General features: G+C 38.4%; 3 protein-coding genes and 1 long non-coding RNA gene across 4 annotated transcripts; 3 read left to right on the plus strand and 1 right to left on the minus strand.

Annotated features, from left to right (window-relative positions):
- On the plus strand, positions 1-666 carry ND-B17.2 (NADH dehydrogenase (ubiquinone) B17.2 subunit). Its single transcript, XM_069045193.1, has 3 exons — positions 1-171; positions 240-358; positions 412-666. The coding sequence occupies exons 1-3, from the start codon at positions 77-79 to the stop codon at positions 621-623; spliced, it is 426 nt and encodes a 141-aa protein (XP_068901294.1). The 5' UTR covers positions 1-76; the 3' UTR covers positions 624-666.
- Positions 656-11,353, minus strand: GABA-B-R2 (gamma-aminobutyric acid type B receptor subunit 2). The gene is made up of 11 exons (XM_069045170.1): positions 10,891-11,353; positions 10,742-10,842; positions 4,241-4,378; positions 4,008-4,186; positions 3,610-3,958; positions 3,177-3,559; positions 2,619-3,129; positions 2,450-2,560; positions 1,992-2,399; positions 1,743-1,939; positions 656-1,689 (listed from the first exon to the last, which is right to left on the minus strand). Exons 1-11 carry the CDS (start codon positions 11,036-11,038, stop codon positions 897-899), a joined length of 3,318 nt encoding a protein of 1,105 aa, XP_068901271.1. The 5' UTR covers positions 11,039-11,353; the 3' UTR covers positions 656-896.
- Positions 11,354-16,466: 5,113 nt separating this feature from the next.
- LOC138128916 (zinc finger protein 260-like) lies at positions 16,467-18,932 on the plus strand. The gene is made up of 10 exons (XM_069045143.1): positions 16,467-16,704; positions 16,760-17,127; positions 17,174-17,328; positions 17,386-17,530; positions 17,581-17,691; positions 17,800-17,959; positions 18,007-18,136; positions 18,216-18,383; positions 18,436-18,659; positions 18,708-18,932. Exons 1-9 carry the CDS (start codon positions 16,588-16,590, stop codon positions 18,627-18,629), a joined length of 1,548 nt encoding a protein of 515 aa, XP_068901244.1. The 5' UTR covers positions 16,467-16,587; the 3' UTR covers positions 18,630-18,659; positions 18,708-18,932.
- Positions 18,933-19,127: 195 nt separating this feature from the next.
- On the plus strand, positions 19,128-23,664 carry LOC138128839 (uncharacterized). The gene is made up of 2 exons (XR_011158931.1): positions 19,128-19,261; positions 21,821-23,664. It is a non-coding gene; the product is annotated as an uncharacterized lncRNA (long non-coding RNA).
- The last annotated feature ends 599 nt before the right edge of the window (positions 23,665-24,263 follow it).

Raw genomic sequence — 24,263 nt, forward strand, 5'->3', positions numbered from 1 at the left:
AGAATTTTAAGTTGGCACCTTTCAAATTTTGTTATGACATTAGAAAGTGCACAATTTTGTTAAAAAATTGTGCAAAATGTCTAAATTCTTCGGAATCGATAAGCTCCTCTCAGTTTTGAACATCATAAAGGAGAGTGGAGGCCTAAAAGCGTCGTTGTATAAATTGTACAGGTAGGCAATTTTGACAGTTATGTAACATAACCTCTAAATTGCGTTTTTTAATTTTGCCCGTTTTTTAGGATGGATGAACTCAAAGTGGGGTGTTTGATGGGTACAGACAAGTACGGGAATAAGTACTACGAAAACAAGCGGTTTTTCTACGGTAGAAATCGTTGGGTGGAGTATGCCCCATATTACAGTATTGTCATTCAAATGTTTGTCGGTTGGACCTAAAAGATGTTCATTTAACAGATTTGGAGTATGACGGTAGTCAAGTCCCGGCTGAGTGGTTTGGTTGGTTGCATTACAAGACAGACCTCACCCCAGATGAGGAACCTTTCAGACCAAAATACAAATGGATGTTGGATCACACAGAGAACCCAAGTGGTACTCCTGGTCAGTTCATGCCATACTCGACTACCAGACCTAAAATTGAGCCTTGGATTCCTCCAAAAAAGTGTTAGTTTAATTTGTTGCAGAATAAAATTGTATTAAGTAGTGTTTAAATTATTTATTTGTTATAGTTAACATTAATAGTCTAAAATTTAGAATTATACAACATATAGCACTAATGTTAACACAACCATGAGGAGATCTCGTCGTTAGTCTCTCAATTAGTACACCAAGTGTTTGTTTTATTTGAAAATGAAACCGGTCAGAGAAATGTTAAACAAACACCTAGTATAAAAAGCGGGAACAGTCATTAGGCTTGATTACTTTGAAACACAGTGCCACTCTTACAAATACTCTACAATGTCGCATTTAATAGAAATGTTCGGACACGACCTACCAAACGAGTAGTCGATGTTGTGCTGGCTTTTGTTCCTTTCCGTCAACAATTTCTGGAAAATTGGCAGGATCTCCCTGTCCAGCAACTCGCTCTCGGACGTAGCGTTGTACATGGACTTGTCCCGCTTGGGGGGGCACGTCGCGGTCTTGAGCGCGGCCACATTGGGCGTAGACTGGAAGTACCCCAGCTTGTTGCACTGCTGGTTGCATATGTTCGTCACGTCCTTTTTGGCCACCGGGGACTTGTCGCGCTTTTGCGAGTGTCTGTTCCTCTCCGAGACCGACCTGTGCATGTGCGGGTCCTCCTCCTCCTGCGAGATGCTGACTCTGCTGGTCTTCTGGTGCGCCTTGGCACACCTGTGCTGGCTGCCGGTGTCCCACAGCTCGCTCTTGGCCACGACGTGCGTACCGCACTCCGTCTTCTTCTTGGGGGTGGTGCGATTGCTAGGCACGCTAACGCGCCGATGGCAAACCTCGTCGTGTTCGGGGATCTCCGCTTTCATGCTGGTGCGCCGCCGCTCGGCGATGTGTTCCAGGTCGAGGACACGCGACGGCCGCCGTTCGTGCGTCGGCGTCTTGCCGCCCTTCTTCGGCTCGGGCTCCTCCACAGGCGGGTTCTCGGGCGGCGGTGGCGCCGATACGTCGCCGTTCTGCGTCGGCTTGAGCGGCTCGGGGGCCGCCTGTGCATTCGGCTCGAGTTTTTCGTGTTTGGGGGAGTCCCCCACGGGGCTCTTCTTCTTCCTGCATCAAACACACCTGAATCGGGCGCCGTGTACCGCTACGCTTTCACTCACTTTTGACTGTCGGATCGGTGCAGCGAAGTGAAGTCCTGCGAGCTCAGGCTGCAGAGTGACGTGATGTCGCTAGTCTCGGTGGCACTGGGGGCCTCCTTCCGCAGCAGCGGCACCGACAGTCTGTTGGTGTCGCTCATCGAGTCCGTCCTCGAGTCGAGTATCTCCTTGGCCTCGTTGCCCAACCGCCTGATCAACATCTGACGGTAGAAAGACAGATGAAACGGACGCACCCCAATCGCAAACAATCACCTGTAACTCCGATTCCTTATCCAACAGCGTCTTTCTGTACTTGGAGTTGAGCGCCTTCACGTCCTTTAGCTTGGTCTCGAGTTCCGACACGCTCGAGTCCCTCCGGGTCTTCGACATGGGACGGAGCGTGGCTCTTATCCTCTTGTCTATGGACCCGCCCGGATTCCTCCTCAGTTCGAGCATCTTCGGGACGAAAACTAACCAGAGAGTGGCAGTGGTGCAGAACAGTACGAATACTCCTATGATTAAGAAGAGAGCATCCTGGTGGTCCACCAAGACGAGCGCGACTGCAGCGCCGCAGATGCACATTATGGCGACGTTGTAGACGGATAGGCCCACGTGGCGGCTGTCGTTCAAGGCTGGGATGGACACGGTGCGGGTCTCCCACGCCAAAAACGCCCCAAAAATCTACAACAAACCACTCAACACCTCCAAACGACACATCTCAACACTCCCACCATCAAAATCCCTTTGTACACGTAGATCACACCCACGAAGATCGTCATGTGGTCAGAAGCGCAGTGCTCGTTCTCAGGAATGATGATGATGTCCTCGCTGGAAGGATGGGGCTGCAAGAAACAACAAACAACATCATCTCAAAACACTTCTTGGACTTTTTGGACTTACGTAAGGTTCCAGCTGCTTGGTCTCTCTGTAGAAGGGATCGGCAAACTGCCAAGTCGTCATGATCCCGAAATCTATCACCAACAAGACCCCTACAACCATGAACAACTTGTAGTCCTTGATAATCTTCTTGTTGAGCTTGACGTCTGTAAAAATCGAGTGGACCCTCCAGGTCTTGCTGAACATGGCCCCGAAAGCCAGAGAAAATCCCGCCATCAAAGTCCAAACCCGCGCCGTGCAGATGTACGGGAAAGCCTCGATACTGGACAGACCTGAGTCCAATCCCAGAAAAACAATACTGGTGTAGGTGAGGATGCAACCGATGATGATCAGATTGTTGAGTTGAGGACTTGACATTTTGATGTAACGTTGGTTGCGGAACTTTATGTTGAAGGCCAGGAAAACAGTCGCCATTATGATGCCACAGACTGCGAGAGTGGCCAAAATGGCGTACACAGTTTTGTTCACTCTGGTGTGCTCGATAATTAAGAGCGTCCTGTCTTTAGGAGGGTGCCTGAAAACAATCATCAGCAGAGCACTTGGAAGGTTTGGATCGAGTACTTTCCGATCCACTTCAGAGGCGCCCCAAGAGTCAAGTCCAGATGTTGGGTGGCCGCGCTGTACTCCCCCACCTTCACTTCGGTACCGTTTTGGAACTGCTTCAGGAGAATACTCGCTTTGCGTTCGTTGTCGTAGAAGCGCACCGGTCCTGTCACCCCTTCGAAACTAGTGTTGCGTAAGGCTTCCAGGAACAGGCGCTCCCAGATGGGATCGTGGTAGCGGAAGTCGCTCACGGTCATGTTCCGCTTGATGATCCTGATTCTGTGGGCTACCTTCTCGATCGCCAAGGCGACAGCCCAGATGCCGTCGTAAGTATAGCCGTGGAAACGCGAGTACTCGTGACCTCTTCTCGAGTCGTACTCCGTCTTGTACTCGTCGGCGGTCTGCAAACGGTGAGACTCGAGGAGGAAACTGGAGCACTAATGGTACTTACAATTCCGGATATCGTGATCTCTCCGCTGGTCGAGAGAGGGAGCAGGTCGGTCAGGATGGTTTGTTGGAGGGCCAGTTCGATGTCGTCTTGGGTGCAGTTGTTGTCTTGTTCGTTTTTCTGCCACCACTTGTAGCTGTAGGTGCCCATGATGACCCACTGGTACTTCCTCCCGTACATCTCGAGCTTGTAGGCCTCGCAGAAGATCATGCGGGCCCACCTTTCGTTAAAGTTGCCGAGGATGATGCGCGTGTCCTTCTCTTTGAGCTTGCTCAAAGCCGAGTTAACCTCGTTGGTGAAGCTCTGGGTTTCGACCACTTGGTACCCGAGAGTGTCCAATTCGGCCACTAACCTGCACAAACGAACCAATCATCCTCGCCGAGTAATTCGCTTTGGCTCACCTGTTGTGGGCCAACGAGTATCTGGGCTCGTTTTGGTATATCGTCCCGACTCTGGTCCAATTGAATTCTTTTAGGAGTGACAGTCTTGGAGAGTTGAAGGCGTTTTCCGACGGAACGATGCGGAAAAAATTCGGGAAATTCTCTTTGGTGAACATGGGATGGGTGTCCGCGTAGGACAGCTGCAAATTAACATGTTTACATCGCGGCTGACACATGAAGCTGAAGAGGCTCACTTGGGTGAGGTGCCAGTGCTTCGACGCTTTGGCGATGGGGTCGGTGACGTGCGTGCAGGCCGCGCCGAACAACATGAGCTTGTGGGGGCCGCTGTGCATCATGTCGAAGAAGGCTTTGACCCCGACGGCGGCGTTGCACTGGAAATGCAGAGATTTGGTGGATGCGCCGGGAGAGAAAGACGGAACGAATTGGGTGTTGCAAGTTTTAAATGTCATCTCGTGACGGTCGGGCTCGTGTAAACAAACAAGTCAGGGAGGGTCATTGATTTTTCATAACGTTTCGCTGTTTTGAGGCGGATTCGCAAACAAAAAGCCACCGAGGATTATTGCACTTCGACAAGATTTACGTTCCAAGAAACTTTTCCGAAGGAATCACTGCTCGTCACACATTTTATTTTGTGATGGAACGTGTTATTATTCGTCGACTCTACAAGCTCTATTTTTATGATAACTTCCATGACTTGCTGTACATTTTAATTCAGAATATAGGTCAAAAGCTCGAACTGTCAAATAAAACAAAACTCCTTCTACTGCTTTAGAATTAATTCATAGGAAAAAGTCGGAGAAGAAATAAATCCTAAGATGGGTTTTCACCAAAAAATTCATTTTGTACATTTGACTGACAATCCACGAATCAACAAATCAGTATTTTCTTCTATTTCTTAATGCTGATCAAACAATTCTGTGCACAGCTCTCACATCCGTGACTGACTGAGTGTTTCTATTAATATTCCATAGTCGTATGTTTGTTCGTTCGATTGATTTTAAAATAGATAAAGACTATGTTGCTTGTATGACGTCAGCACTGCAGTTAGCATTGTTGACATTGTTGTAATGGAACTATTAATTTTCCAAAGGTAGAAGTTCAACAAAAACCTTTTCCTGTCAGATAGTTGTATAAGTCTTAAAAATGAAATGCATTTTTAAATTAATTGCTATCAAGGTACATAATTGGTCTAGCACCGCCGTACTCAAAATAACTACTTATCTAAATAAATCTGTTTACTTTTATGTTACGAAAAAATATCACGTGAACGTGTGAAATACTCATTTTAATTTAGTTGCGTTATACGTCACGATTGGCCTTTTCGACGTTTGAGTTGTTGGAAATTAAAAATTACAAATGCTCTTTATACCAGAGTTGACATTTACGTAAAGTATATGTGGCAACATTGCATGAAATGACAGCTGTGCATGATGGGGGAAATGTGACAGTTATTTGAAGAAATGGGGGCGAAAAGAATAATTTCGGCGTAATGAAAAACTTAAGAAAACAAGGAATAGTGAAGTGGAAGAGTGACCCAAGCAAAATAAAGGAAAAAAGATTTTTGCGTGTCTAGTTTCTGAAAGCGACGTTGCCGAACTTCCACATTGCTGGCAACTGACAGCTGAGATTATAAATAAATATAATTATTTATGTAAATTATTATTGAAAACTGACAGTAAGAGTCAAAATATGTAAGTGTAATTCTTCAGAAAGTGCAACTTTAGAAAATAATATTTTGTTCTTGACCGTCACATACACGTACAGTCGATGGACAAATAAAACTGGGACAAAAATGACAATCATATAAGTCAAAATTTACAAATTTGCATCGTTTAAATACGGCTTTGTCACAAATAGGTTAACTTTCATATGACATATTCTATAGATACTGACAAATATATTGACAATTCAATGGTCTGATTTACATAGATTAAATTTTAAGTGTCCCAGTTTTATTTGTTCACCGACCGTACGTTATTATCGTTCTTTGTGTTCTATGCCTTAAAACAATACATATTTTATGACATTCATGTGGACAAAACCCGTCAACATGCTCCTTTTGTTAGGTTTATTACTGCAAAACAAATTATAAGTGGCGACGTCACACTGGTTTGTATTGACCATTGTGCCGAAACAATAATTTCACTAAGTACCTAAGTGTGTAAAAATAGTTATTTGCGAACCAAGTGCGGGAAGACAATGTTCCCGCATGAGCGGATTTTTTAAAGCACGAGCGACAAAGGAGCGAGTGCCTTTAATTAATGCGCGAATGAACGGAAGATGTCTTCACGCAAGTGGTTCGTACAATATTTTTTGTACGAAAATTAAATTAAAATTTTTTGCTTTAATACATTAAACATAAACGAACATAAAACCAAGTAGGCAGTGATCTTTGGTTATTGGAAACAATTGATTCACTTGATATTTCAATTTTTGCAATAATTTGTGAATTTTGTAGGAACAATTTTCAACGATTATAAGTCTTTCCGTAATGTTTTAATGGAGGAAAACCCAGGGAAGTTGTATTTTATGAACTAAATTTTATTATTATCAAGACAGATTTTTTTTTGAATGCCTCAAAGGGCCAGTGTTTTTTGCAATTTTTACATTCGAGTCGACCGGGAAGCACTCGTTTCGGAGCGAGCATTGGATGTTGGAAGCGATGCTTTCAAGGCTATGAGTACAAAAATTACTTTGGAGGTGTAAAAATAAGTTCAAGGACGACAAAAACTAATTTAAAACGTGTAAAAGATGGCCCTTTTGGTAATCGTTGTCCTACAAAGCTGTCATCCTTTATTAATACATAAAATGTCAAAATGACGTACTATTCCGGACACGGAATCTTGGCCAACATTTTTTAGACATTTCTAAAAAAAATGATATAAACCGATCATTAATGTCATTAATAAATGACAATTATTAAAAATCACTTTGAAGTTTTTCTTGTGACATCAAAAAACCAGGGAAATGGCATTATCGAGTCAAAAGTTGGGTTATATAAAATAAAGGCCAGTTCACACATATTTGTCAGTTGTGGCCAAGATTCTGTGTCCGGAATAATACGTACGCCAATGTGTTGATTAAGGTATCAAGTTTGCCAAAATAATTTATGAAAAATGTTCCCAACTTAAGAAAAAAAGGCACAATCATTTAAAATCACCCGGTATCTACATTACTGCCCAAATTCGGTATCTAAGGAGAATGCATTTTTGTAAATCTATTTTGGATTCATTTTGAATAACGCTATGGAAGTTTTGGAAAGAATAAGGGTTTTGCGAGATTTGTTCAAAGATTCCTTTTTTTTTCTATTGTAAGTACAGTTGCATCGTCAAATACTGTGTTTAAAAATTTGAACATCGTAATACACTTAAATTTAAACTTAGTAGGCCACATCTACCAAAAAAGAATGTCATGCTGAACTATAAAATAAATCTCTTTTTTAACCATTCTAAACGTAAATACACAGTGGGCCATAAAAACGGTACAAATTTTGTACACTCATATCTTCCTTAGTTAATAAGTTTTTTAAATGATTAATATACCAGTGAAAAGTCCAATTTTTATAGAAAAGACGAAGCCCTCTTGCTGTGCAAAGAGATTCCTAACTCAAAAGTTATGCGTCATAACATAATATGAAGCCATGCAAAAATTCTGGTTTTGAAGATATTTGTTGTTTTAAAAAAAATATCTCAGTTTACAGATAAAGTGTGGAACAAAATGATTGTCATCTAGTTACCTTTGCATCACCCTTGTAAAAATACGAAATGCCGCTCTACAAAAAAAAGAAGGCCTAACCTCAAAATATACTCGTATATCCAAATTCCAAATGTGATTTATTGCGAAGGGATGATATGAATGCAAAGTTAAGATTGAAATTGAAAAGGAGCTAACAAAAGCAAGTCACAGCTAGTGTTGAAAGTGGCCACCAACGTTTGTTATTTCAATTTAGTAAATTGTAACAATTGTCAATTCGATTGATGACAGTTTCTGACACAACTAATAGTTAGACCATTGCCATCTAGAACACAAAGCCTTAAGGCAGCAATTGTTTTTGATCGTGACGTCACAGTAAAGGCTTCATCGAAAAACGCATTAAACCTCCAGAATTTAATAAAAACAGTACAATTTTTGGTTAGAACTCTTTTTTTTTAGTAGAACGATGTGTTTAGGCTTTACAATTACTGCCTCGTGGAGTTAAATGCCATTAATGACGCGAAAATTGTCATTTACAAGTGAGGTTAAGTTTGTGTATTTATTGTTTTTTCGTAATTTTTACTTTGTGAATCATTTAAATAACACCAAATCACAACAAATGCTTCATACATCTTAATTATATGTGTAGCAAATATAGTTTCAACTAAATTGCCCTTACAACGACTTGTAATCACGAAAATGTTGATAGGGTATAAAAATACTTCCCAGGTTTCAACGTCTCTTGCGACGTTCGATGAACAGTAAATACCCTGGTATCAACTGAAACTATTATATACACTTGCCACCAAGCTTTTGCTTATCTCACAATTTTCCATAAGAATGATTAAAACACCGTATTTGATACTTTCTGAAAATGTAAACAAATGTCAAATTTTGACGTTTGGCCTTCCTCGTGACGTCACACGCTGTCTGGCTTAAGGCCTGGAGTTCGAGATGGCAATGGTTAGGCACTCAAAAAAAAAGTAGAATAGTACCAGTTTCACTGGTATATTAATCATTTAAAAAAACTTAATAACTCAGGAAAAATGTGTACTGTTTTTTTCGACCCACTGTGTATATCTCGTTTCTGAGACGCTTTATTTTCTTAACTACACAGTTGTCTAAATTGGACGCTTGGAATTTTTTGTAAATGTAACTCTTTCATTAATTAATTTTCTTGCTCTTATTCAAAGTTCAAACCCCAACACTTGTACAATAGTGCCAACCATTTCGCTGATTCTTCTTAACGAAAGGCGAAGTAATTAAATTTTCTCCAACGCAACAACCAACAAACTGCGAGGGTGGCTTGTCACTAACTTGTTGTCTCTGAGGTAGAAGACGTTGACTCACACATAAATAACTGTTTTGTCTTTTGACATTTGCATATGAAAATTAGAAATGTCTTACGCGGTTTCTTTTTTTTTAATTTTCAAGAACAAGAATTGTACATATTTTTGTAAATACAAGATATTGGAGCAACCTCTTCTACTCTCCAAATCTAGCCCTCAGTAAGTAGTGAACACTTTATCACAAAAGATTTTTTCTCTGAGGGTGTCAAACCACTTCTTTCAGTATTGTTACATCAAATACATTAGCGTCTTTTGCGACTACGTTGACAAATAAAATTATCTGAATTTCCTCACTCTTTTGCTTCCACGTCAGGAGCAATAAAGGATGTGTTTCCCGCTCATTGTCTCGCAAATGCAGAACTCTGACGCATTATCCTTTTGGTCAACAGCTTACGAAACCACTAATCGTCCAAACAATAAACAAATAAAACACTTTTCCACGAATGACGTTCCAGCTCTTATTTCCACAAGTATTAAACATGCAGCCTTGGCTCCTCTTTTCTAATCCACCTTTCATAAAGAGTAGATTTTTATATAAATTTTTAATCTTCATTTTAAAAACCTTTTCAATGTTTTTGGTTGAAATATTCTCTCTCTCTCGAAATTATTTCTTTTCCAAAAGTTTAAAAACGTCCTCAACGTAACTATTTTGTTTTGTCCATTTTTGTTGTTCAGTTTGTAAAACAACTAAAAATTATCACTCAACCCGACTCTTTTAGCAACGAGTCAATATAACGAGTGTTAAAAAATTGGCACGTTTGGACGTGGCTACCGTTTGGAACATGCTTGTCGTTACTTAACCCACATGATCTAAAATTAAATGGTCTAATATGAACAAAACGTCAACTGCCTTTTAAACAGTCAAACGTTCAAAAATGTACAGACGGATTACTTTTTAAACACCCGTTATCAGCAATATTTTATTTACTTTCTGTGAAAAAGCAACTGGCAACAATGACATTTCAGGTAAAAATATCTTTTATTTTCGGAAATAATTGTAAGCACTTTCAAAATCTTTTCAAACTTGTTCAAAAATGATTTTTCACTTCGAAATGTACATATGTATTTTAAAATTGCAAATTATACTAATTTTTTTCATTTCATTTTTCGACTTCAATGAAAATAATCTTGTTGGGGGTAGTAGTAAAGCTTGTGACATTTTGTATAAAAAAAATCGGTGAGACTAATTAAATATTGACGACTAAATGATCAAATGAAATATTTGAAACAGATTAAACCTCATCAGTGATTGATAAGCGTCGACCTTGTCCACCTGGAAATGAGGTGAACTTTGTAGAAATACCAGATGGTCAAAAATAAATTTGAATATAAAAAGGTGGAAGCACGTTTGAGCTTTGAGGGGTTGAACGAAGTCGTGCGCGTGATAATTAAAAATTGTTTAACGTCAAACAATTGGCACCCTCCCTGGCCCCGAAGTGTGAACAAGCGAAATAAATAATTCTGGAAGATTTACGAGACATTCATATCGGGCAGGTACATTTGACGATTCACTTCCGGCGTAAACACGCTATAAATAGAAGGGTAGCGCGCCCTCCAGCGCCCGTCCAGGAGACCACGCACAGGACCGGGCTGGGAACGCAGAGAACGGACTTGATAATGGCAAAATCCGCCGCAACTGTCTTCCCGACCCCATCCCGCGCCCACCCCGGCCCGGCAGCCCCTCGCACTCACCATCGTGTCGTTCCACCACATGTGGAGGCGGTAATTGGTGAGGATGGAGTGCTCGTTGACGTGGTCCAAGGCCAGCTTCACACTAGGCATGACTCCTCGTCCTGTGCAAAAAGCGCGTGAGATGGGGCGAGCGGGGCGCAGCCACTGACCTGTGTCCGAGTGCTCGACGCCCTTGCCGAAGGGGAAGAAGCCGGCGATGTAGACGTCGTGCTTCCGGTTGTCCAGGTTGGGTCGCTGGGGCCGGCCCGACCCCAGCAGGCAGAGCAGGGCCAGCACGCGCACCTGGGGGCACCGCATCCCGCACTAGGACATCGCGACCGCTAGATCGATTCGGAAAGTTTGCGCTTCACGCGGAACATTTTCGAGAGCGAGGCTTGTTTGGAAGTGCACGCTTTCCGGGGCTATATTGATTTTTGTTAGGCTCGACGGTACCTTACCCTCGCATGGCGCAAGTCCAACTAATTTATTTAATACCTTGACTCCCAAGATGGTCATTTCGCTGCACGCACGGGACGCCGCAGGTCTGCGTTGATTTGGCGGATGCGCCGGGATGCTTCTGCAGGACTACACCTCGAAGGCCCCCAAACACACAAGACAAATCACACCTTGATGGCCTCTACAAAGCCAAAGCCATTTCAGAATTCACAATAAGTGACCTCTTTCATCGACTCGTCAACGCTCAACAGTGCCGAAGTACAATGACTTAACTCTCAGTGCATTCTCTATAATCATCTTAAAAGAACAACTTCTTGTGATCCCATCAAGGTTTCTTGAATTCAATATGGTACTACTGTCTCTTTGTCACTCTACGTATTCTAACCTCTTCTTTTATATTTTCACCCTAATAAAGACTTAAAGTGTCACAAGAGTAGCGTCCATCTGTGAGACAGGAAGGACAACAGTAAATGGAGTAAAGCGTGTGCAGCAAAATTGAAAAACATGTGTCAAAACCAGAGGTGATTTCTTTTGGAATAACATATGTTTCTTTGTGCACTTCTGTAGCTTTAAATATTGAACCGATTTTGACTGGGCTTTCTCTGTGAGACTGCTAATTTATTCAGAAGTGACATAAGATATGCAACAACACCCTATCTTATCACTAGTTGATGCAAGAACTAAGTAGAGAGAGGGATTGGTAATTACACTTTCTCACACATAAGCGTGAATCTCTCCAGAGTTTACGTTTTTTCTAGGAGTTGACTATAATTTTTTCTTTTCATGTTGGACTAACTGATTCAGTGATGCAACGGATGCAACTGTTCGACATTTTGTTGCCAAAGCATTGCCAGATTTATTATTTTAATATTCGTAAGAAAGTAAATGTTTTATTAAGTTTGTAAAAGTAATTTTAATTTCCGTCAAAGGAATAGTCAAAATTGCCAAAATAATTTTGTTGCGACAAAAAAATTCCATTAAACGATGCTACTTCCAATTTAAAAAGGACAGACCAGATTTAAAAGATCCGGCAACAATGTACCTATTCAAAAAATATAACCTTAAACTCAAATCAACCTAACCTAACACAAAAAGCGTCAATTTCCTTTAGGGAATTTAGTTATCACCGAGGTACTGCCAACAAAATCACTAGATGGTCATAGCCAACTCGGTCCCAAAAAGATCGTAAATGCCTTATAATAATTACAATTATTGTTCGGATTCTGAACCTCTTCTTCCACCGAAATAATCAATAATTGTAAAATACAACATAATCGACAAAAAAGAGAGAGAAGGGACGATTTTGGAAATTAAAATATCTGAAAACGTGTGACGTAGCTTGTAATTGTTTACCAAAGATGTTCAACCCGACAAGAAACCTTAAAGGGATGTTCTTCGAGACATCTTTTACCGAATCCCCTGAAATTGTTGTTTTAAGATGATTACAGGGAAGATACTGAAGCTTAAATCACATTTTCTTGTTTCGTGTGCTCGAGTGAAATAAAATTCACATAAATGTCAAAATTGACAAGTGACAGTTTATTAAATTACGCCACACATCTTCAAAGATTTTGTTTTCAATCTTATCTCTTTTACATTGACCACACTGTATAACAACACACATGTCATTTTAACATTAGTAGGACTCTAACCTAATCCGAAGGTCCTAAGCGGATGATGTTTTATGAATTGTGGAAGACGGGAAAAATAAAACATTTCGTCATAATCGGATTTTTGTATTTTTTTAAATTAACATTATCCTTAATCTGATTGTCACTGATTGCGTTTTAAGTGACTTACAGGACATGTTACAGTCGCTTGTTTGGCTTAACACGCCATCGAGTCTACTAAAGCATTTTATGAATTTTTCACAACGAAATTTGTGCTCGCATGAATTTGGTGGAGCCGCCGGGATTTATTAACTCTTTTATGTTTACAACTTTTAAGATTCCTTCCACAACTCTAAAAGCTTCTCGTGTCCTAAATTTCTTTAATTGAATTCCCGTCGGAAAACATTACACTGACTACCCTTCGATTCCTTGATGTCGCTTGATAGTTTGTCGAGTCAATTAATTCCAGAGAGTGGCACGTATAACTTTGAGTTAATTTGTAACAACCTCACTTAAAACCCAAGAAAATTATTAAATTCTTAAATGTTTGACTTATTTTCAAATGGTACTTTCTCTTTTAGTGGAAACACAGAAATTATTTCCTTCGGTTGTACACAATGGGGTAGTTTCTATCGTATCGTGTGCCATCGATTACCACTCAAGGGAAACATAAAACTTCAAAGATTTTTACGACGTCGATGAAACACTTGTGTTGTTCGTTACTGGCTAGTCGGTTATAACGTTGAGACAATTTTAAAGATGTGTGATTATTAAATGCTATTAAAACTTCAGTAAAACATTTTCACTTTATTATTTTTTTAAAAAACAAATCCGTTTCTATCAACTGAACTGTTGTTCTTTATTTCACCTTGACAAACATTTAAGTGATCTGTCTCGCCTGGGGCCTGGCACGCCATCGATACTCCTAAAAACAACTTTGGCCTATTTGATTGAAAACTTCTTAATCCTTTCTCAGTTTCTGTATAAAAATTTTCAAAATATCTCTATTGTTTACCTAATTTACAGTTTTTGCTACAAACGCCGATACACAATGGACTGGTCTGTAGTGTGTGTAATAAATTAAAATACTCAAATCACTTACAGCGTCCAATAAAATGTTTTGCTACTATAAAAAATAATCTGTGAAAATTCGTGTAAGTCTCTTTGGTACTAGATATTTGATTGTGTAACTTGTTAATTAAATTAAATTAATTAAAGAAGAAAATATGATACAATCTTTCGATATTCCGTGACTTTTGATTTTTTGTTGCACTCTATGTGGCCCTTGAATACGTTCGAGCTCGTTTTCTTACTCTTTTCAAAATGGTATCTGAAAGGGTTGTCTACGAAGAGTAACAATGCCCCATTTCCTTTTCTTTATATTGTTGATAAAACCCTCACTAAGGAACTAAGGTGAATGATATTTCATTTTATATAGACATCAGTAAGCTGAATATATTCAATAAAGAACTTTTCCTTCGAGTTGCTTTGAGCAAAGTTCCGCCAAAGAAGCCAAAGCTTGTGAAATTGGCACAATTAACAGCAAAAGCCACTTGTGACCTAGACAAGTTACTAAACTTGATTCTTAATCATTTAGAAACTTTGGAAGTAGGTGTATTTATAGAAAATCGTAGAGAATGCATCGATTTTGTGAGTTTGTTGTTTTGGAACAACATGATGGTTTTTTAAAATGCTCTCACAAGTTGCGAAAAAACGATTCCATATTAAGATTCAAGCGGATGCCCTCTCGAATTGTATATTTAAAATTAAAATTTGCTAATAAGAGGTTATGTTAAAAAAAAATAGGTTATGTTATAATATGCCTCAAAAAATCCGAAATCTTTTTTCTTCATTTAATAATAGTATATTATTCAACGAGTGAGAAAGTTGGCCATTTCCATGAGAATGAGATTTGCGACCACGAGCCGTAGGCGAGTGGAGTAAGTCATTCGAATGGAAATGGCCAATTCTCACGAGTTAAATACTATACTTTTTCTAATCATATTGACAATTGAGTAATAATTATATATTTTTTATTTCTACGTTTTATTATGTACATTTATACATTAACCGTGGCATAATTAACAAGAGTAAAGGGAAGCGACTTTACATCTACATTAGTATTGGTTATTTCTTAATTCTTCGTTGTGTTTCGTACAGTGATGCTGGAAGCTTGAACTGCATTGATGATTTTGTTCGCTGAGTCCATCTTGTGATTCATGGACGTGTCTATATAACCTTCGGCTACCGTTGTGGACTTCCAGCCACCGTGTCTTTTTAAATCGGTTATATCGGTACCTGCATCTACTAGTATTGCAGCTGATGATCTCCTGAGACTGTGTCCAGTATACTTTTCAGCTTCCGGTAGCAGTCTCTTGCACTTCTGGTGGCGTACAATCCTCTAGATCATCCACAATTTCCATTTTCTTGTTAATATTTCTGAGAAAACAGATTCGATGACAAATGTCATTGTCAACTATTTTTTAGAAAACAATGGACCGTCGTATAATCGTTACGGTGGTGATAGATACTATCCGTTGAGAAAGTAAAATCTCGTCATCTCATTGGTCTAAGACAAAAATTTTCTCCACGGATTCGACCAATTTTCTCCACAGTTGAAAAAATGACAACTTTCTCAATTAAAAACGTAATGGAAAAGTACACATTTCTTAATATGATTAGAAAAAGAATTATTTTTAAAAGTATCGTCAAACCAAAAATTGATCTAATCTCTCCTGAGAGTCATCAGGAGTCAAATACATTGTTTTAAATAATTAAAGATTGTTCTGTAGATTTCTTAATTTAAAATGGCCTCGGTTATTTTTAAAATTTTATGCTGACAAGCCGTAATGCAATTATAAATTAACGCTACACCGATTATCCACCTTGATAAGAGCCAGAGTTGCATGCTCACAACTACTAAACAACATTTAATTATTTTATTTTGTAAACAGAAACCAAGTCCAGTTCAGTACAATTTTCTCACATCTCAATTCCGTCATAAAAAATTACTGGAGGCATTTTATGCGACTTCTTTTTCATCAGTAACGTACTTCTCGTGTAAGTGCTTCTCCTTTTTTTCCTCTACTTCGCCGCCAACAAACACTCTCGAACTTTCGGTGGTAATTTGAACGTCATTTGCTTTGCTTCGATTACCGATGCTATCAATAATTTAATTTAATTTGTTGGAGAAGTAGGAAAGGAGTCGATTTATTGTGACGTATCTGACGCTTCGCCTACGCGAAAACACGAAAGCTGGACTAAAATAGACACGAAGAGAAGTCACCTATTAAAGAATCGATCAATTAAAAATTTATTCCGGTTATTTTCAGGGAGAAAAAACGCCACCTAATTTCGGACAGGACCACCATTTAACGGAAGCTGTTTAAACGGAAACGTGTATTTATTCCTGTTCAATAAAGCAAACAGTCAAACAGTGTAAAGAAAGTATTTCATTTTTTTTACTAAAAAATTGGGTCAAGGAAAAAAAACTGAACAAACTCATTACCTAATTAATACATTCATATTAATACATAATACCAGAATCAATTATTAAAGCAGATTTAATTCTACTATACAAAAAAATTATTATTTGTAGTGTTTATTACAACTTCTAGTTGATTTAAAAAAAAATATATATATTTTGAAAAATTTTGAAACAGTTCTATATTTGACCACCGCGGCGCTACTGTCGTTTTAAACGTCAGCTCACAGCTGTTAACGTTGTTTATTTACATTTTTGTGAATTGTTTTGATGTTTTTTTTTTAATTATTGAAACCATTAGTTCGCCCCTTTTGGAGATGTTTAATCGATGTAGGGCGTGTTTAGGGTCGAGCGACAACATGAAGATTGTATCACAAGACGAACCCGAAGCAAAACAATTGATAGCGATGTTTACGTCAATCACCAATTTTGAGGTTATCTTGAATTTTGAGGGTTTTATCAATTAAAATTGACGAAAAGCGGTTCCAGTGGATCACCAGTGAGAAAGTGGCGTCTTGTTTGTGCAATGAATGCGAATCCGCTTTGGAGACGGCGTACAGATTCCAGAGAAAGTGCAAAGAAAGTAATGACATAATAATGAAGGAGCTTGAAGAGGATTGTTTGCAGTGTGAGGAGGTAGAAACGCAGCGGGAAGATAGCGGCGACGAAGGTGTCAAAGACGTGACGATCATCAAAAAGAATAAGTCGCGAGTTCGCGAATTTTCAGCTGAAGAAGTGAACCAAGCAATCTATGAATACAAGCAGAAACAGAGCGATGGAGGGTTTACATGTATAGTGTGTCACTACGTCCTGGCCACTCTTCGAGCTCTGTCGTGCCACATGTCCCAAACTCACAAGTAAAATTCAAAATCGAAAGTTCACTCTGGTAAAAATATTTTTTAGGGAAGTATACAACGACTGGTGCTACATATGCAACCAGACTTACCAGAATGTAGCAGAGCACAGGCGCACCCACACGGGTCTAGTAGAATCGTGTCGATTTTGTAACAAAAAGATTAAGAAGAAACACTTTGTAGAGCATTTACGCATACATTCCAGTAAGTATGAAATGATGTAACAGTTTTTGTTAGCTTAGTTCTGGTGTCGGGTTAAAGGTGTGCGTCTGTTTGAATGTCGCGTCTGCGCCCGGGGATTCCTTACAAACTCGTCTCTGCAGTCACACTACAATTTGAGGCATGATAAAACTAAAGAAAATGTTCGTAGCAGCATTAAGAAAGATGATTGTGATGAAGATGACTCGTGAGTCAACTGTTCTTTTGAGTAAATAAATAATTACAATTGTTGTTTAGGAGTCGGCACGATTTTTGTGAGAAAAAAGTGAGAAGTCTTCCTGTCCAAGTGAAAAGCGAGGAAGAGGAGTCACAAACGCACGTTTGCAATATTTGCAACAAAGAATTGAAGTGAGTCACTTGGGTGAGTCAAAATGTGTGTTTTTGCGATCAAAGACGTACGTTTTGACTTAGTTTGGGGAGAATAAGTGGGATTTTGTTTGAATAGAGCGTGTGTAGGTCAGATGGTGGGCTCAAAAAGCACCTGAAGCTGCACAGAGGAGATAATCCCCACAAGTGTTCATATTGTGGGAAGCCCCACAAGTCTAGGGGGCAACTACTGGACCACGAGAGGACCCACACTGGTGAAAAACCCTACATTTGCAACGTTTGTGGCAAAGTATGCGGCGTAACTGCCATAAAATAGATTTAACGTTTGTCCCGAAGGGCTTTGCGCAATCCGGGGCTCTGGGAACCCACATGAAACTCCACACCGGTCGACCTGAAGTGTGCAAAATTTGCCAGAAGCGATTTTGTCGACCGTCGGAGCTCAAGTTGCACCTAAGGAAGCATTCGGGTAGGCGAATATCAAAAAGAGTCGCGGATTAATTCGTACGAAGGTCACGTCTGTCAGTTGAATCTATTTATTTTTCCAGGAGAGAAACCGTTTCTGTGCACCGACTGCGGTAAAACTTTCGTTCAGAAGAGTCATCTGATGGAGCACATAAAAACTCACAGCGACGTGAGACCTCACAAGTGTACCTACTGTGAAAAGGCGTTCAAGCAGAAGTCTTTGCTCACGTCACATCTCCAAATACATTCGGGTTTGTCCGAATAGATCGTCTGTCAAATTTGTGTGATTTTTTTTCTTTATAGGATATAAACCGTTTCAGTGCTCGTTGTGCGCATACGCGTGTTTCAAATCGTACAGGTTGCAACAACACATGAAGTCGCACAACAGTGAAGTTAAAAAGGACAAAGTGCACGTTTGTCCTGTTTGTCAGAAAGGATTCGTTACTCAGGCCATGCTCAATTCGCACGTGACGTCATCGCATAATGCGATTTTGTAGTTGAGGAATAAAAATGTGATTAATGCCAGTGTAAGACATGTTTATGTGTTTGTTATGATATAACTGGAGATTTTACAGTATTTTTTGTACAATGTGGAGAAAAGACAGTTCACTTGTCAGATTGAGAAGGAAAATAATAACCTATTTTTTTATTGAAACTGAAAAAATTAAACATTCGCTTTAGCTGTGTCAAACAAACAAGAAATGTTGCAACTGGAGACCGTGAGAACTCGAGAAAAACCCGAAGACCTAAAATGACTGAAAAACGGTACAGTTTATCGTTTAATTAAAGTTTTATAACGATTTTTTTTTTGTTTTATTTACCCGATTGCTTTTTAAATTAACAAAAAGCCGAAAGAATATCTAATTTAAATGTGTATAGGTTGAGGTCAGTAATAATAAAGTTTGTTTATGTTTTGGGGGCAGAGAGAAAATGTAATTGCAAAAATCTCTGTTGGGGACCACATTTGTGAACGCACTCCAAATATTGACGTTTGACAGCTCGTAAACAACCAACAACGTTTTGCTGGTGTACCTATTTCAATCGCGTAATTGGACGAAAATTATCCAGAACTTCACAATATTATATGGGATTCTTATCAGAACTTTAATTAAAATTCTCCAAAGTGTTGGTAAGTACTGACGTGTCTTAATAAGTACTACATTATCTTCAGAAATACCATTTAATCACGGCCGTAAATATTCTGTTTTGTTGTGGTTCACGAAAACGATGTCTGTGCTAGATTTGGCTTTTAACCTTTAAAGCAAAACAAATAATTTGGATAAAACAACATGAACTGGTCAGATATTTTACAACAAATGAGAGGTGTGGTTCAGTGTGAACAGTAGAGTTGGTTGCAAAAAAATCGGGAAACGAAAATTTTCCTAATGTAAATTTGATTTTGTCCGTTTGTCAATTAATTGCCTACTTGACAATACCTATCAAATAATTTAAAAAAGTGTCATTGAATTTTGACGTTAATTCTAACCTATCTCTTGTAAGAAGGTTTCACAATCACACTATAGGAAAATTGTAAAAATGTGTCAATTTTATTCTGAGAGTTCCCGTTTTTTTTTGCAACCAACTGTACTCTTACAAAACAAAACTGGAAAACTATTTGGAACATCACTTGAATATGAAACATTTAAAGTCAGAAATGTGAGATAGGCGACTCACAGGTGCTTTTTTAAAAAGCTACATATAATAGTACAATTTGCATGCAGGTCGAGATGAAACTTTAAAATGTCAATTCTGTTTTTGTAACATCAACAAAATGTAAAGTTTTGTAAGACCAATTTACCTACAAATAAAAATGCGATTAAATGTGCGCAACAAAGTACTTGCAAAAAAAATTGGACAAAATACAATGGAAACAATCGTTCATCGATAAGAAAAAGTAATAAAAACTGTGCTTTTCAATTGTATTCTGTAGTTTTTTTACTTTCGGTATAAGTTTTTACTCCTTTTTTATTATCATGTAATATAGGTATTAATTTTGAACGCACTCCACAACGTTCAGTCATGTCAAGGTCACTGTAAGTTTTGATTAAATATCGATAAATATTAATTTTAATGACTGAACTTCGACAAATTTTCGAGGTGTACGTTAATGGAAATTCCAGACTTGATTAGATGTTAAGTTTCTTCTATTCTTATTGCACAGAAACAAAAAATTAAAAGAAGAATTTGAAAATGTACACTCGCGGCCGTTGAAAACTCAGACACTTTGACAACGCCAAACTTTTGGCTTTGTAAATGGTATTGAAAGTGACGTTTCACAAAATGTCACTCAAACATTATCCACATTCATTTCTCTCGCAATGGCTCTTATAATCACACCGTCCCTCAGTCTAAAGTCTAACAAATTTTTGCAAATCAGATAATTGCGGCATTTCAAAAGTTACGCTCTATTCTGACCTAATATGTCAAAAATTGACACTGACTTTATAATCCTTGATGAAAATCCTGTTTACGCTAATCAAATTTCGGAATTTATACAGTGTTTAAATCTTTCCTGTCCGAGATTTCAACGGCCGCGTACAAATCAAATTCCGCATTATTATCGGAAATTTTTGCATTGTAAATCAAAAATGTTATGTAATTACAAATTAATTAAACAATTACTAATCAGTAAATGCAGAATAAACTGTGCTGATTATTTTTAAATAAAAAAATGTCAGATTTTTAATTATCTTTATTGAGTTAATAACTATACTGATGATCAGTTGAGTCATGACACAAAAAGTAAAAAAACAATTCAATAAGAAAAGGGTGTTACCATAATAATTTACCCAAATATTTTTTTATTATGATTCAGAAGTAGTTTCTTTATAAAACACAATGGGCCGTATGATTTCCCTTTCATTAAAGTTAAAGAACGTCGTTAAATTGTTTTGTCTCTGTCTAACATAGTGCTTGGCATATACTCTCACTTTGTCTAATCAATTATTTAGCTAATGAAAGGCTTAACGAATGGGAAATCAGTAAATCATACGGCCCAATGATACCACTGATAGAATGCCGTTTTTTAAATATCCTTGGATAACAAAATCCCTAAACCACAACATTAAAATAACGGGCTTTCAAATAAATTTATCTTTAGAGCAACCTATGGAAATTCAATTGTTTGCAACATTTTTCCAGCGTAGAAAATGACACAAGAAACGCTTGACATTTTAACGAAATAAAATTAGGTTAGAAAATATGTTTAATTTTTGTAGTGCATTCTCCCTATTCTCCCTCCACGGAATATGACAATATGAAATTGGGAAAAAGCTTACTATGCATACTATGCAACTCCGGAGAATAATTGGTTACCTACAAAAATTACTTTACACTGTTAAAAGAATTAGAATGTCTCCTACGCCTACTCTAAATATATATATTTATTTGAAGGCCCGATATTAACAAAGTATCATAGGTTGTGTTGGTAATATCTTGAAACATTCGCGCCACCGATTCTCATTGGTTGTTATGAAACCCACGCGAAAAATAAATTATATGACATTTCAAATTTCCAATTGTCAGTTCTGTCAAAGTGGCTTAAGCATTTATATTTGCGGTTTTTCGTTTTTAGAGCTTTGTTTTGCGTTTCTCTGGTTTTACAAGTTATTAGTTTTAATCGTGTTGCTGTTGTGATCTATTCCGTTGCGATTTAGATTTTTGAATTGACGTAAAATGTAATTTGCAGATTGAAAAATCAAAATGGCAAATCTGGAATATACTGAAAGCATTCTGAAATGTGCCGGGGAAAACATTCACGACTACGACAAATCTCCCTGCGTAACCAAATCACTTTTTTTCACGAGTCAACAATTACCATCATTCAGTTGCGAAACGAACGCTCTAGAAAAGTACAACTGCAAAGATTGCGATTTTGAAACCGACCTCATGATAATTTTCAATCAACACAAAAGAGAACATCACGAAAAAAACGTCGATCAATTGAGAAATGACATTGCAGTAAAAAGCTACATTTGTCGAGAGTGCGTGTTTGAAACATATTCGGTGTTGGTGTGGATGAGACATTTGGAGGCTTCATGTTTTAGCACGAAAAAAGATTTCGAGAAAGTATTTGTAGTATCTTGTAAGGATGAAAAGCGATACCGAAGAGATCCCATGAAACAACACGAAGAGACGTTGCGGTTTCAATGTGAACAGTGTCCATACAAAGCAAAACTGGAGTATTATCTTAAACGTCATATAATAACTCGACATAAATCAGATGAAGAACACATCCAATCGTTCAGGTGTGATAAATGTGAATTTAAAACAAACAAAAGATACAAAATGAAAGATCACAAAGTGATCAAACATACATCAGATGAAGAAGTGTTATGGTTACAATGTGAACAGTGTTCTTACAAAACAAAACTGCGAATCTATCTTAAACGTCACATAAGAAGTCAACATAAATCAACTGAAGAAGTGTCATGGTTTCAGTGTGACCAGTGTTCTTACAAAGCAAAACGAAGAAACACTCTTAAACGTCACGTCATAACTCAACATAAATGTGTCGAAGAGTTGTCATGGTTGCAATGCGAACACTGCTCTTACAAAACAAAACTGAAAGCGTATCTTACACGTCACGTGACAAATAAACATACACCTGATGAAAAAGCAAAATGGCTTTACTGCTGCAATTGTGAGTATAAAACGACGTGGAAAAGAAATCTGAGACGTCACATGTTACTCCAACATACAGCCCCTGAAGCTGTGGAGTGGTTTACTTGCGACAAATGTCAATACAAAGCTAAAACCAAATCAAATCTGGACAAACACGCGATCCTTCATATATTCCATCCAGACGTCCAGTTCAAGTGTCACAAGTGCAACTTCAAAGCGAGGGAAAGATTCGGACTGAAAGAACACGAGCGGCTGAAGCATACATCAAATGAAGAAGGGGAATGGTTTTATTGTTACAATTGTGAGTATAAGACGACGAAAAAGAAAAACCTACCGCATCATATGTTATTTAAACATACCGCACCGGAAGCTGTGCGGTGGTTTGCTTGTGACAAATGTTCGCTCAAATTTAGAATCAAATCTTTGCTGAACAGACACGCAAAACGACATCTTTCCAAAGAATACAGACCCCATGGTTCAAATGTCACATCAGTACAATCGTGACATAATGGAAGTATAATAAACCATTACGTGTGGTTTGAATGCGACGATTGCGACGTATGTTTTTTAAAGCAAGGTCGAAGCAAAATTTAAATTGTCAAGATCTGTTCATATACGTACAATGGCCGGCAAAAAAAATTAGCCATCATTTAAATGTCAGTGTCAAAAAAGCATTAATTACACATTTGGATTTTGACGTAACACAAAAGTGATGGCTAATTTTTTTTGCCGGCCATTGTACAAAATAAAAATGACACTAGAAGAGACATTTGTGATGCATGAAGCATTAACTCAAGAGTAGACTGTGAAGATCCTGAGAAACTTGTACAGTGCAATTGTACAGTTTATTTATTAAAACAGTTTTGTAACGATTTTTTTTCTTGAATAAAATAAAATTTTCATGTTCAATTTACCTTTGTCTTTATATTAAGAAAAAAAAAACAAAAAAATGTACTAATTTATATTCGTAAAAGTAAAATTTGTTTAAAATAAAGAAAGCATAATAACCACAGAATACATAAAATAACCATCTCTATTGGGTTGGGATCACATTTGTGAACGCACTCTGAATATCTGACTTTTGACAGCATGTAAACATTTTGTTGTTTTTCATAACTCAAAAAATGATTAAAAATAATGCGAAAATGTTGCAATTAAGATACTCGTAATTTAACAGTAAAATATGTGATTTTTTTAAACTTTCAAATTCTCCAAAGTCTTGGCAAGTACCGGTGTGTTTTACTAAGTAGGTACCACATTAAATTCCAGGTGGGTTCCGAGTCCGCTGCGGGTAGTCTCTGGGTCAGTTCCGGGTCCGTTTCGGGTGGGCTCTGGGTCGGCTCCGGGCGAGTTCCGGGTCGGCTCCGGGCAATTTCCGGGTCGCCTCCGAGTAATTTCCGGGTCGCCTCCGGGTGGTTTCCGAGTCGACTCCGGGTGGTTTCCGGGTCGGCTCCGGGTAATTTCCGAATGGCGCTCCGAGTGGGTTCCGGGTCGGCTCCGGGTAATTT

The sequence above is a fragment of the Tenebrio molitor genome, chromosome 4, assembly GCF_963966145.1.
Source record: "Tenebrio molitor chromosome 4, icTenMoli1.1, whole genome shotgun sequence".
NCBI lineage: Eukaryota > Metazoa > Arthropoda > Insecta > Coleoptera > Tenebrionidae > Tenebrio > Tenebrio molitor.

Bases quoted from the DNA above. Each gene is read 5' to 3' on its own strand.
- ND-B17.2 (XM_069045193.1), top strand. From the start codon at position 77: ATGTCTAAATTCTTCGGAATCGATAAGCTCCTCTCAGTTTTGAACATC. The intron at 172-239 runs GTAGGCAATTTT...CCCGTTTTTTAG, and splicing joins TCGTTGTATAAATTGTACAG to GATGGATGAACTCAAAGTGG. The intron at 359-411 runs GTATTGTCATTC...TTCATTTAACAG, and splicing joins GGAGTATGCCCCATATTACA to ATTTGGAGTATGACGGTAGT.
- LOC138128916 (XM_069045143.1), top strand. From the start codon at position 16,588: ATGTTTAATCGATGTAGGGCGTGTTTAGGGTCGAGCGACAACATGAAG. The intron at 17,329-17,385 runs GTAAGTATGAAA...GTCGGGTTAAAG, and splicing joins GCATTTACGCATACATTCCA to GTGTGCGTCTGTTTGAATGT. The intron at 18,384-18,435 runs GTTTGTCCGAAT...TTTTCTTTATAG, and splicing joins ACATCTCCAAATACATTCGG to GATATAAACCGTTTCAGTGC.
- GABA-B-R2 (XM_069045170.1), bottom strand. From the start codon at position 11,038: ATGCGGTGCCCCCAGGTGCGCGTGCTGGCCCTGCTCTGCCTGCTGGGG. The intron at 4,379-10,741 runs GTGAGTGCGAGG...CTGCATTTCCAG, and splicing joins TGTGGTGGAACGACACGATG to TGCAACGCCGCCGTCGGGGT. The intron at 1,690-1,742 runs GTGAGTGAAAGC...TGTTTGATGCAG, and splicing joins CACCGATCCGACAGTCAAAA to GAAGAAGAAGAGCCCCGTGG.